At 40.0% G+C, this 14,130-nt stretch overlaps 1 protein-coding gene and 1 pseudogene across 1 annotated transcript; both read left to right on the top strand.

Moving 5' to 3' along the window:
* Window positions 1–5,017: 5,017 nt before the first annotated feature.
* Window positions 5,018–9,152, top strand: LOC147619278 (7-deoxyloganetin glucosyltransferase-like). Its single transcript, XM_086772937.1, has 2 exons — window positions 5,018–5,509; window positions 8,776–9,152. The coding sequence occupies exons 1-2, from the start codon at window positions 5,023–5,025 to the stop codon at window positions 9,150–9,152; spliced, it is 864 nt and encodes a 287-aa protein (XP_086629063.1). The 5' UTR covers window positions 5,018–5,022.
* Window positions 9,153–9,301: 149 nt separating this feature from the next.
* On the top strand, window positions 9,302–9,694 carry LOC147619277 (UDP-glycosyltransferase 74E2 pseudogene; annotated as a pseudogene).
* The last annotated feature ends 4,436 nt before the right edge of the window (window positions 9,695–14,130 follow it).

Genomic DNA, 14,130 nt, shown 5'->3' with positions numbered 1-14,130 from the left:
AAGAGAGGGCATCCGATAGACTGGTCTATCTTAGCTTTCTCCTTGGAACCTTGATGTAGCTTCAATTCTTGGAAGGAGCTTATAGGAGCAAGGGATCTCTTCTTGGGAGAGGTAGGAGGCTTGATTCCCAAGGTCACCACACAATCCTTGGCCATGGACATAGCCTCGGATACAGAGGTGGGAGGGTTGATTCCCAAGGTCACCACATAATCCTTGGTCATGGACACGTCTTGTAGGTTTCGCATTTTCTACCATCTTTTCTAAGGGTTTAGTAAGCCTATAGATGAATCTGCTAAGAAGACATGCTCATACATTAGTGGGGCATATTTTGAGAGGCTACCATAAGCTTGATGGTACTCATTTATTATTTTTCCATCCTAAGATAGTCCCAAGAACTCATTGGTTTTCTTGATAAAGGTATCCCTTTATGGTATCTAGGTGTTGTGTGGCAAAGGTTCTTCCACTAGATCTTTGTCGAGCCCTTAAGTTTTAGACATACTAGGGCCACTTGACTTATCTCGTTAAATCCATCAATGTTGAAGTAATCCTCCATGGCTTCAATTCGTGCTTTGACTACCTTGCCTAAATAAGGTCCTTCGCCCATAAAGTTCCCATCCTGATCCTTGTTAAGGGCCTCCTTAAGGGCTTGCACACTAGGTCCAATGTGGTTATATAAGCATGGTTGCCTGAGACACGTCAAAAAAATTTGAACACCTTTAGGCAATTTGATCTTACACTTAGGATAGAAAAGACATTTATCGTAAACCAAGAACTTTCATTATTCACTTTAAAGACTTTACAAAGGCTTCCCATCAAGGATCAAGCATCACATCAAATAAAGTTGAGCACGTTCAGGCAATTTGATCTTATGCTTAGGATAGAAAAAACATTTGCATAAAATGGAAACTTTCATTACTCACTTTAAAGAGTTAACAAAGGCTTCCCATCAAGGGTTATAAACGTCTCTCTAGGCAAATACAAACTTAGTAGCCTTAGTCTACTCTTAAATCATGTTGAATCATGAATTTTTACATAATGAAGGGCATAATTTTTAACAAGACCTAATTTCTCTTTAATCATGTTCAACACACAAGGTTTTCTCTTTAATCATGTCCAAGATATAAGGTTTTCTTTGAATTAGGGTGTACGATCCAAGTAAGCATGTGTTAAGAAAAGCCTACCCTAACCGTGTCGTGGGAAGTTACCTATTCGCCAAGCTTGAGCATGGCTCAAGAGCTCCACCGTAGCCGCTCATCATTGTTGTCCTCCCACACTCGTTGTCACACTAAGGCAGTTGCTGTAATCCAATGGGTGATGCAAGCTCTCTCGCGCGAAGATCGTGTGGGATCTCCGCGGAAGAGGATCGGGTTGGTTAGTCTAATCACGAGAGAGAGAGAGAGAGAGAGAGAGAGAGAGAGAGAGAGAGAGAGAGAGAGAGGAAGCAAGAGGGAACAAGTGATTAGCACTAATCACTCCCAAACCCTAACCCTAAGCACACTACACATGCTAGATTAGAGTCGCAAGAGAGAGGGAGAAAGAGAACACTCCACTTCTATTGCACAAATGGGAGAATGAGTTACAAACAAGAGAAATTGGCTTTTATAGTTCCAAGCCTTTTCCCACTAGGCCGCGTGGGAGTAAGTGACCCGGGGTGCCCAAAACATAGTTACAAGGCTTTTCTCTATGGTTTGGCCAACTGACCAAGATCCTCTTGTTTGTCCTTTGAAGCTCAATACTTGGGAGCGTATTTAGGGAGTTTCCCTCATCAAATGATGGGATTTACAATACAGCATGAGCGTCTATTACATAAGTGTGCGGACATAGTTGTCATAAGAATGTGTTAACCAATATGTGGTTAACAGCATGGGTTGTATACACGTACTCCTTGGGCCTCCAAACTGGTCCCTTGAGATACCCAAAATCTCCAGTAGGAAGGGGCATAGAGTTACGCCAAGTGTTTGGTTGATAGACTTGGCTATTTTGATCCAGGAAACAAGTGAAGAGCTAACAACTTGAGTGACAAGATGCTTGCAAAGTTGAAGATGTTGACTGTAAATATTCTAAAAATATCTATGAAAAATACTCAACAATTTAATAATCTAATGTTTTTTAAAATGTTTATGAAGAACTTAATATGAAACCCTCATCAAATTATCCCATAACACTAGCTCTCACCTCATGTGGATTTCTCACTAAATTAACATGTTGAGTATGTCTATAGATTAACAAATAGGCATCCATAGAAATATTCTCAAAACAACAAACTTGGTGGCACACTATTTCTACAATGAGAAAACAAAGGTGATTATGGCTTAGCAAATCTTCAATGGCACGGAAAAGCACATAATTTCCAAGAACTAGCAATGGCATCAAATGCCTCATCATGCAACCTTGAAAAATGACCAAACACAAGCCCATTAAACTTTAAATTATATAACTAATGGACATTTCCATGTAATGCTCAAGCTATACTTAACAGACACTTCAATATAAATAGCAACTTAAATATAATAAAAGTAACCACAAACCAAACTAAGTTGTCAATCAACCGTCTTCAAGTTACATGGGAAGGATGTTCATTTATGAGTGTGTGAACACTTGCTTAGGCATGAATGCCCTCTTATCTGGATAAGTATGTACTATGTGTCATGTGCCCATTAGTACTTGTGATTTGTGTGAGTAAAAACATAAGGTCCCGCACCTATAAAAAGGGCATGTACTTTCATTTTACATCAATGATGCATTATGTACGTTTGTGCCCAACACTCGTGTGTGTATCTCTCTCTCTCTCTCGCTCTCTCTCTCTCTCTCTCTCTCTCTCTCTCCACACTATGGAGTTTCAACCCCCATAGCTACTGTAGCCATTGCTTAACCCTAGGAACTACTACTAGTAGAATAGTGCCATTGTGGAAGAAGTCATGTGTAGTGTAGATGGATAGATAGAAATGGAAAGTATAAACTCTTCTAAGAAGGCAACTAGGTGTTGTTGTTCAACTCAAGAATAGGTCCGCATCCTAAAAATTGAAGCTCAAACGGATAAGACTATATTAGATAACTAGAACACTAGGCTAGGGCATATCCCATATGCCTTCACCAAATGGCATTCCACTACCTATAAGATGTCCTTCATACTTACAAACATTAAAGTTCTAAATTTTTGTGATATGTGGATGAAGCCTTTGATAGTCATGTTGATACATGGGAAATTTTTACTATGTGGAAAAGATAAAATTTCCCATTTCATATAAGAGAAAAATCAAAGTTTATCAAATTTTAAATGGCACAATTTAGGCAAAAAATTGCTTCTCTAATGCAACATATTTTTCATATTGATACTTCAAATGTTTTTAGCGAACATTAACACCACACAAGGAACCTTCCCCACCCAACCACATCAACCAATATGTGCCCTAGAAGTGGCAACATCTTCAAACCATTTCTCCATGGGAGTGATACAAAAGATGCCATGTATCGTCTTGTGGCTTCAATGCCAAGACACAAAAAGATGCCATGCCATGTGGCTTTTTGAGTTTCTTTAAAAGAATATTAGATTCCATACTTCGGTTAGCTAAAACTCTTTAAATTTAGAAAAAAACTCAACAATATATAGTACGAGTTTTCATAACAAAAATATTCTTCTTTTGTGATTTGAAAAATGATGAATCTTAACTCTTTTGTGATTTGAAAAATGATGAATCTTAACTCTTTTGAAAAGTGGCTTTTTTAAAATAGATATTTGTCTTTGGAAAAGGAAATTCCAAAGTGGTATTCCAATTTTTTAATAGTGAAGGTGTCTTGAAAAAATAAAAAATCTTTTAAACTGTTGATTGGAAGAATTAAATGTTGCAAAATATATATAAAAGATAAAATTCTATTAAATTGTTGATTGGAAGAATCCATTAAATTAAAAGAATCAAATAGTGAAATATATATATAAAAGTCAAAAGAGTCCATTTTGTTATAAACAACTATGTGGAATTTTCTTATAGTGTTAAGAGTACATGAAAAGGACAACCATAATAAATATACTCCTTTCTACACCCTACTCTTCGTAATAAATATACTCCTTTTGTTATAAACAACTATGTGGAATTTTCTTATAGTGTTAAGAGTACATGAAAAGGACAACCATAATAAATATACTCCTTTCTACACCCTACTCTTCGTAATAAATATACTCTTTCCCATGCTGCACATGCAAATGCAAAAACACATATAAAAATGCAAAACAAACATGCAAATTTTAATTACAACCTCTCTAAGCTTATTAAACACTCAATTCCTATATCTTTTAGATTTCTACTCATGAGACATTCTCTTGATCCACACTAATTGAATTATACAAAAATCATGCAAGTATTGATTGCCCAAAAATTAACCACCCTTCTCTTGAGATGTTAGCATGTAATTACTCATGCTCCAATAACAAAGAAATGGAGGCATGCCATGCATTGGCATGTGGCAATGCCTTGCTTCCTTAAAAATAGTATCGATGATGTTGATAAGGAGCATGCGAAGAAATTAACATAAATGAAGCAAGGTTTTGGTGCGCTCCTAATGCAGTGATGCTCGATGGTCATGTTATTCTTAGCATTTTTCGTACCTTTTTGCTAGAGTACAAGCCTCAAGGGACAATACACCATAAAAAGGTACAAGAGCTAGAAGAAAAGTAAAAAACAAGATTAGAGTGTCTTTCTCCCCTCTTGAGCAATGATCACCCACTCTGGTAGTGTCGTGTCATGCTTCTTCGTGTGCAGTGTTGGACTTGTGCTCGTGTCATGTTAGAATTCTCCTCTACCTCTACCATCACTTGTATGTGGTTCTTAAGCACCCCCCCACCTCCCTCTACCATCACTTGTATGTGGTTCTTAAGCACCCCCCGGGCTCTCTCTCTCTCTCTCTCTCTCTCTCTCTCTCTCTCCCCCTCTTCTCTCTCTCTCTCACACACACACACACACACACACACATATATCTCCATACATCCATTCATCCATATGCCAAAACACTTTGCCTTGTGATCAAATGGCCAATAACTGTAAGCGACACGCACTGGTGGTGCCTATGCCATTCCAAGGCCACATACATCCTCTGATGGAGCTCGCCAAAAAGCTCGTCTCAGCAGGCTACAAGGTAACCTTTGCCAACACGCAGTTTAATCACGAGCGGATTCAAGCGTATCTGCAGAAAAATGAAGGAGAGGAGCGAAAAGACGGCTGTGGGCTGCTCCGCCTGGTTTCTCTGGAAGAGGGGTTTCCCGCGGTGTTCGATCGCCCCTTAGATTTAGCGACGGCCGCCATCTCCCCGGCTATGAGGGCTGCTGTGGAGCGCCTCCTCGCCCAGCTTCTTCAGGAGGATCCGCCCGTCTCGTTCCTAGTGTCCGACCTTCGCCTCCTTTTCACACAGGGCATCGCCCACAAGCTGGGCATCCCCCGCCTGGCGTTCTGGACCCAGTCTGCTGCCAGTTTTGCCTCCAACTTGCTCATGGCCCATGGTTTCCAGCCCCCTCCAGGTACAGATCCTGCTGCTAATTACTGGTTTTCTCCAGCTAAGGATATTGTTTTTTTCCCCCCCATTATATATACCGATATTCACAACTTTTTTATTCGTGTCTATTAACAAGGCCGACTAATAGGAAATTTTACGATTCTAAGGTTTTTTCCAGTGCTTCCTCGGCCTTCTCCTTGAAGCTTTCTGTCCTCAGTCATTCCTGAGGAGCTCGCCTTCTATTCATCGATTCCCTCCCCTCATCAGCCCCTCGTTGCCCTCGTAGCAGGTCCAGCAGGTAGGCATAGGTGCAGCTGTTGGCAGATGCGGTTGCGCTCTATTCCCTCCATGCAGCCCCCTGGTCACCCATCGTATCCTCCACTTCAACTCAGCCATAGGTCCCCGCTGCTTGCCTCCAATCTTGCGTCCCTATACAGTGCATGCCACAGAGAGAGAGCGAGAGAGAGAACCTACGTTGCTCTCTGCGTACCATAAAGAGAGAGCACTATCTATCTGCGCATACAGAGAGAGAGAGAAAGTTGGACTCCAGGGAGCGCTAGTTATCTCTCCATGCAGTTGCGTGCCATGAGAAGCCATAAAAAATCTCCATTATCTATTTTTGGGAAGATTGAAAAGCATTAGGATATTGCCAGTGCTAAAACCTTATAAAAGATTAATCCATAAAAGCTTTTATTAATTAATAGCCTCTGAAGAAACGTTTTGGTGCCTTATACCGATTTTCAGGAAGAAAAAATCTTCATTCTCTACAGAAAAGAAAGTTGAAAAACCTGTAGATCTATCCTCAAAAAAGCTTAATTATATTTTTGTCAAGAAATCTAGAGTTAAATTTTCTTCATTCCTAGAATTACCATTGCATATTTTTTGTTTTCTCTTCTCTCATTTCTCTTCAAAACTAATACAAGATGAAAATTGTGGGATTCTTGCATGAGCTCTTACCATTATCATCTCTACACTATTATTCTCACTATTCTTGCCCTTGCCTCAGCATTCACTCACGTGTCACTTTGTGGCCATCTCATTTTACCACACATTCACTTATGTGTCACTCTATGGTCATCTCATTTTACCATGTCTAAGAAGGCAGAGTTAAAGAGTGAAGAAAAAGCTTTATTCCCATTTCAAATTCAAATTTAGTGTAAAAAGGGCATAGTGCTTTGGGAGGTCACTTATATGATGAAAATGTATCTCTCTTTCTCTCCAGCATTGTTTAAAAATAGGACACACTCCATCATTATTTGAGGATATAATAAGTGAGCACACCTCACCACATCTCTACCAATGAAAAAAAAAAGTAAAAGCAATAAGCATTTCTATTTTTGAAAAAAAATTTTGCTTTAAAAAATTCTCATACATACTTTTTTAGCACATACTCCCTTGTGTGCATACACACACACACACTACACACACTCTTGCATGCTTGCACACAGACACTCACATGATCCCATATCATGGGTCTTCCGGGGAAAATGCCTTAAGGAAGCAGTGACACCGTCTCTATGGCTGGGGAGGACGAAGCTAATGACAAAAGCGTTTCTCTGTTCGAGTCTCAAAATAAGTTCGCTCATCTCTGACCTTGGCTCGAAAAACAAAACAAAAAAACACTCACATGATGCACATACACATAAAGGCATACACACGTATATACACACTCTTGCATGTTTGCACACACGTGCACACACGTGCACATACGCACAACACACACGTACATGCACATGCACATACACGTCCATGCATACTCGAGCGTGCACACATATACACATATGCATGTATATATGTACACAAGTGTACATACATGTGCACATATTGACACATGCACGAACATACACACACATAGGCACATAGATGCACTCTCTTGTGCATGTGCATACGGAGATACGCGTGTATACATATAGGCACACGCACACACTCTCATGCGTGCATATAACATCGACACACATTCAATCACGCACGTACATATGTGCACACACACCCACACATGATGCACATATACGCACTCGTATGCTTGCACACACACTTTAATACACATACACAACACACACACAAACATACACATGCAAATACACGCACACACACACAAACATACACATGCAAATACACGCACACACACACACACGTGCATGTATGTATGCATACGCATACACACTAGCGCACGTGCACACATACACGTACATGTGCACGTATATATACGTATGTATCCACATACACAAGCCAACTGCACATACTCTAGCATATGCGCACATAGAGATACATACACGTGCATGTTCTTGGACGTGAATTTGGACATGTTCCTGGATTCATGTAGGTATATAATTCAACTCTATTAGTGGACATGCAGATTTCAGATTGTGAATTTTTCGTCCGAGTTGTGGCCAGTTGATATTGTGCTTATTCTTTTTATCTTTGGGAGTGCATTTGCCCTATCAACTACTTATTTGTTGTACTAATTCTTTCTATTTGCTACTTCCCTTAGTGCTAGGCTTCATTATGGCTGAGTCTGCCCTGTATCTTCGGAGGTTTGACAGAAACTCAGTATGATGGCCTTTGTGTGAATATATGCTCTTATGTGTGTGTGTGTGGAGTGCGTGTGAGAGAGCATATCTTGATACAAAGTTCTACACCCACTATTGGGCACTGATGACGTTAGTGGAGATGTCATAGTATCTAGTCCATACTATGCATAATGGAGTTGATAGTTATATAGTCATGTGGGTTGACTACCATGAGTATATAACATGCACGTTCGTAAAAGGTGAATTTGGACATGTTCTTGGATTCATCTAGGTATATATATACATACACGTGCATACACATAAGTGTATGCACACATGATGCTGCACACACACATGATTTTGTTGACACATACAATCATATGCGTGCACACACTGAGTCGATTCACATAGTCGCAGCATGAGGGTAACGTGAGAGCGGTCTTCATTAAGGCTTTAATACATATAGGTACACTCACACAGACATGTCGCACACACATTATGGACACATAAAAGCACGCACACTCACACACCATGTGCATACACACTCTCAACATACACTTCTATGTGTGCACATATATAAACACAAAGAATCGACATACGTACAATCATAGACACTTGCATGTGCACACATAGGCTCGACACATACATGCACTTGCATGCACACACCCACACCCATGACATGCACCCACACACATGCATGTCGTGTGTACACATAAATACCAAAGTTCTTTTAAAATTCTTAATTTTTACCGTTACTTTTTTTTTTCCGCGTTCCCCGCAGATGACTCAACACTCATCACGTGTGTTCGTGGTGTGCCCCCTCATAGACGCTCTGAGATAAGCAGCATTCTTTTTGGCAACAACCCTTCGTTTCCAGTTGCTGAGGAGTATGGATGCGGGCCTTTCAAACGAATAGGCGAACCTACGTGGGTGGTGCTCAACACCTTTGAAGAACTGGAGGCCACTACATTGGACGCTTTGCAAGAAGATCTAGGGTTTCGACCTCTCACACTGGGCCCCTTGGTAGACGCGCCTTCGTTCAGCATCTCTCAAGGGTTACAGAGATCAGCTTGCAGCTGGGACCTGAGAACTCCCACCTGGACTGGCTCCGAGCTCACCCTCCGGCATCTGTCCTCTACATTGCATTCGGAACAGTGATAACCATATCAGATGAGCAACTTGAAGAGCTTGTGCTCGGCTTGGAAGCTAGCCAGCAGCCCTTGTTCTGGGTTTTTCGTCCGGACTTGTCTGGTCAGTCGGGGAAGTTCACACTGGGCGCCCTCTTGCACCGGCTGAAGGATCAAGCAATGGTAGTTCCCTGGGCGCCCCAATTTCACATCCTGTCTCACCCTTCCGTAGGAGGGTTTCTCACGCATTGCGGCTGGAACTCCACACTGGAGGGCATCACAGCTGGAGTTCCGATGCTCGGATGGCCGCATTTTGTCGACCAATTTCTAACTCGGAGGTGCGTGGAGGATCAATGGGGGATTGGGTTGGGTTTGGAAGCAGGTACTGAGAAGAGTAGTGGGCTTGTCTCGAGAGTGGAAGTGCAGGAGAAAGTGAGAGAATTGATGCAAGGGGAGAAAGGGAGACAGATGAGAGAGAAGGCAAGCAAGCTGAGCGATGCAGCCAAAAGGGCTTTAGTTGAAGAAGGGTCATCTCATCGGGATTTTGAGCTTTTTCACAAAGCGCTTGGATGACTGCCTCGGTGGTGCAGTAGGCCGGTTTAACATGGTGGAGGACGGTGGTTGCGGGTCCTCAGCACTATATGCCACGGGGTCTTAAATGAAGCCTAGGCTGGAGGACTTGCTTGTCCTCAGCACTATATGCCACTGGGTCTTAAATGAAGCCTAGGCGGTGGGATGATTGTTGTATCTGCATAGCTATGCACAATAATTCTTTTTGGTCCCTATAAGACCTAGAGTTATCCGACATCCTTTTCACACATGCATGGGACTTGCACTTTCACCCAAGCAAGAACAACAGCATTCAAAAACCATATTGTGTGAAACATGATTACAAACAATGCAAAAGTAATTCTAGTCACTCTTGTTAGCTTTTTACATCCAACCATAGCCTCATTTATCATCTTGTTAAAAATAATTGTAAAAGAGAGATCATGAATTTGTGTAACTTCACGTTAATTGAAAAGAGAGACGATGGATTCGATGTAACTCGAAGACAGTCGATTTGAGAGGTTTGTTTGGTTTGTGGTTACTTTTATTATGTTTAAATTGTTATTTATATTCAAGTGTCTGTTAAGTATAGCTTGATCATTACATGGAAATGTCCATTAGTCATATGATTTAAAGGTTAATGGGCTTGTGTTTGGTCATTTTTCAAGGTTGCATGATGAGACATTCGATGCCATTGCTAGCTCTTGGAAATTTTGTGCTTTTTCATGCCATTGAAGATTTGCTAAGCCATAATCACCTTTGTTTTCTCATTGTAGAGAGTGTGTGCCACCAGGTTTGTTGCTATCGGATACTTTTGAGAATATTTTTATGGATGCCTGTTTGTTAATCTATAGACACACTCAACATGCTAATTTAGTGAGAAATCTGCATGAGGTGAGAGCTAGTGTTATGGGACAATCTGATTAGGGTTTCATGCTAAGTTTTTTATAAACATTTTAGAACACATTAGATTATTAGATTGTTGAGTATTTTTCATAGATGTTTTGGAATATTTACAATCAACATCTTCAACTTTGCAAGCATCTTGCCATTGAAGTTGTTAGCTCTTCACTCTTTTTCCTGATCAAAATAGCCAAGTCTATCGATGGAACACATGGCGTTAAGTCTATGGGTGAGAGGATGTATGAACAATTTTTGTTAATAATAAAGAAATCGAGTAGAGTTTTCATTAGGCATGACTTCCTTAAGTTAAGAGAAGGAAATCCATAATGTGGTAATATAATTATGAATATGAGGATTTAAGGGGAACATCCGCATGAACGCACAAGTTTATAGATAATCCTTTCCTAGTTTAATCCATAAATAGATAGGTTTTGGAGGAAGTTTGGAGACGGAAGATTTTGTCTCATAAAGTGAAGGTTTTTTGATACTAAGGTAACCATAATAAAGCTAAGATACATTAATTCGATTGAATTATAGAGGTCTTTAATTTTGGTTTCATTTGAATTGTAGATGAATAAGGAATTTTTTCCAATTGTTTCGATCGAAATAATATTTCGACCTAATTGTTTCTGATGCCTTAATATATTCTAAATACCGTCATTGCTACTAAGAAGTTCAAATCAGTAAAAAGTTATTTCAAACTTATAAATAAAAAAAAACTTTTAGCATAGCAAGAGAGGTTACCGTGGCACTTCACAAGCCACTAGTACTAGAGTCAAGATGAGGATAAGCGAGGCTACATCAAGTCACTATTAACTCCATTTTGGGCATCTCTCCATTACATACGAGAGATAGCACAATAAGTGTCATGAAATAGCACTCTAAACATTGTAATTATAAGAATAGCTGGCTATGCCACAAAACTATGTAATTTGTAAGCATTTAGTTTATCTTTCATTAAGTTGTGGGGGGGGCACCCAAGTGTGAATAAGGGCCAGTTGTATAAATAAGATTATTCTCATAATGCAAGACACAATCCCCCTTTATGCCAACTGAGTCTAGTCTTATCTATGGTGTGTGTGTGTGTGAGAGAGAGAGTTGAGAGGAGAGAGAGAGACATTCATGGTGCATGTTTATATTCTTGTATGGAGAATGGCAAACCTCATGATGATGACAGCTTCAGGAGAAGGCAAGAGAGTGGTGCTAGCTGCCACCAGCAAAGCTTAGAGTCTTCCGAGATTTGAACTTGGACACACCGGCAAGTTCCCCACGATAAGGTGATCATTGTCCATTTCACTATAGGAGAGGGATGGTGTAGCCCAGTAAACATTTTTGGCACCGTTGTCAAGGACCACCGGTCTTTTCTACTCTATTTTCTCTCCCTGACATATTCTTACAAGTCTCTTTTTCCTTAATATGGCTTCTTGAAGATGTGTGATTAGTAGAGAAGAGAATATAATGTGGATAAGGTTATGAAGAAAGAGGACAAAATAGGTGAAAAAGGGTTGTTTTGCATTGTTTTAGCAATTTTAATTTTGAAGTTATTATTTACAACAGTGATTGTGGAGGGAATAGCCATTTATGCAGCATTTTTTAAAAATATTAAAAAATCAAAAAAATTAAGCGTCATTAATTCTATTTCTTGCTATCATTTGAATATTTATGTTGCAAGGGATCAGACTCAAAAACTAAATTTTGCACACTTGAATCATTGATGTTTGGTTGACACGTGCAGAATCACATCGCCATGATTTTGTAAACACTGCAAAATCATGGTTATGATTTTCATTCATGACATGATTTCTTGACAAACTTATCTGTTCTGTAATTTTTGGGATTCTGCATTAAATGCACGTTATCTCCGAAAAATTCCATCTTATCCAATCGTGATCACAGTTAATGATGAATCACGCTATGACTGACATGTCATAAATCATAGTTGAAAAAACGGTCCATGAATATTGATCATGTCCATGATTGTTAACATGTCACCAATTATGTCACTAAAATCATGGCGTGTGATTGCCACGCCAAGGAATCACGCCTGTGATTGTCGAGCATGTTGTTGATTACATGTCACCAAAAATCGCGATGATAGAATCTGACCATTTGATAAGATAGATAATTAAAACAATGACTAGGGGTATCATTGAAATCATTTAAACAATCCTTGGACTTGTTTGGGTAAAGACCATCGCCGTGATTTTGTAGAGGATCACGATCGTGATTCTCAATCCTACAAAATCATGGTCGTGATTCTCAATCCTGCAAAATCACATCACCAAGATCTTCAAAATCAATAGGAGAATAGTTCAGGAATGTTCCTAAAGGCTTTCGGATGCTAGAGGAAGTTGTGAAAAGTTGAGAATATTTTGTAAAATTGTTGTGATTTTTGCCATGATCACGGGCTCGTAATTTCTAATCATGACCATGATTGTGGACATTTTTCGCTGTAATTTTGTAGAAACTTGTGAGTTCCAGATTTGATAATTCCAAATGTGTACAATTCTAAAATTTTGGCCAGTTAAAACCATTTCACATACTTAAGGTTGAGTAGGCTTGTTGGTGATATCGCCCTGACAATAGTGCATTTAACCCAACCAAGATCCTCCTACTAGATAAGCTTAGGGTCAGCTTGTACGGTCAGAACACAAAGGAGTGTATGCTTTACATAGGATGAATTCTTTTGAGTCATCAAGTAGTGAGAAATCCATGGAAAATCCTCTTAATGAGGAAGTGAGAGAAGGGAACTTCTTCTAGAACACTGTCTGGAGGGTTCATGGGCTTAGCCCAAGAAATCTTAGGATATGGACACAAGCCTAAAAGGAAAATCTCGACAGGTTGCCAAAGGACAATCATCAAGCTTGGATCGAGAGGTGAGCATGAAAAGACTTGAAAATACAAGACAACAACTAAGGGATGAACCATCACCAAGGGATGAGTAACCCTCAACCCGCGATATAGTATTCTCCAAGAATATGAAGGGATCCTATAAGTGCCCTAAGAATGGGGAAGTATACTTCCCCGCTTCCAGAGAATTAGAGATTAAGGAAAGAATGAGAGAAGCCCAAACCCAACTTAGAAGGCTCGAACAAGAAAAGACCAGCTTAGATCTCCATAAGGAGATGGAGATGTCTGAGAGACGTGCTTTTGATATGACAATATGTGGAGAAGATTCTTCTAGTGTTAGGGGATTGAGGCATGGATAGAACTTGGCTGCATGAGGTAGTGTGCTAGAGAGGCTGAATTGGCAATGGAGGAGGGCATGCCACCTCTAGAGCCTCTTTTGGAGATGATCTAGCTGAATGAGAAATGATCACGAGGAAAGTTAGAGAAAACTTACACCAAGGCTGAGGTAGATGCAATTTTAAGAACCCCAGAGTTCCAGGAATACATGAGAGGAGTAGTCTTGGATGATGGTGTAAACAAGAACATAGAAATTGTCCTAATACCACCTGACCCAAGTGTATATATGAATCAATATGTTGGAGCCACAAGAGGTCGAAATAGGAGAGGGATAGACAGGATGGTGTACAAGGCCACACCAAGTGAGCAAT

The sequence above is a fragment of the Cibotium barometz genome, chromosome 33 (genome assembly GCF_041138505.1).
Source record: "Cibotium barometz isolate CiBa-2024 chromosome 33, ASM4113850v1, whole genome shotgun sequence".
Classification (NCBI taxonomy): Eukaryota; Viridiplantae; Streptophyta; class Polypodiopsida; order Cyatheales; family Cibotiaceae; genus Cibotium; species Cibotium barometz.
The sequence above is the reverse complement of the archived record's forward strand: the minus strand, read 5'-3'. Positions and strand labels throughout refer to the sequence as shown.

Coding starts and splice junctions, on each gene's coding strand:
- LOC147619278 (XM_086772937.1), top strand. CDS start 5,023: ATGGCCAATAACTGTAAGCGACACGCACTGGTGGTGCCTATGCCATTC. Junction 5,510..8,775: donor TGGTTTCCAGCCCCCTCCAG/GTACAGATCCTG, acceptor CGTTCCCCGCAG/ATGACTCAACACTCATCACG.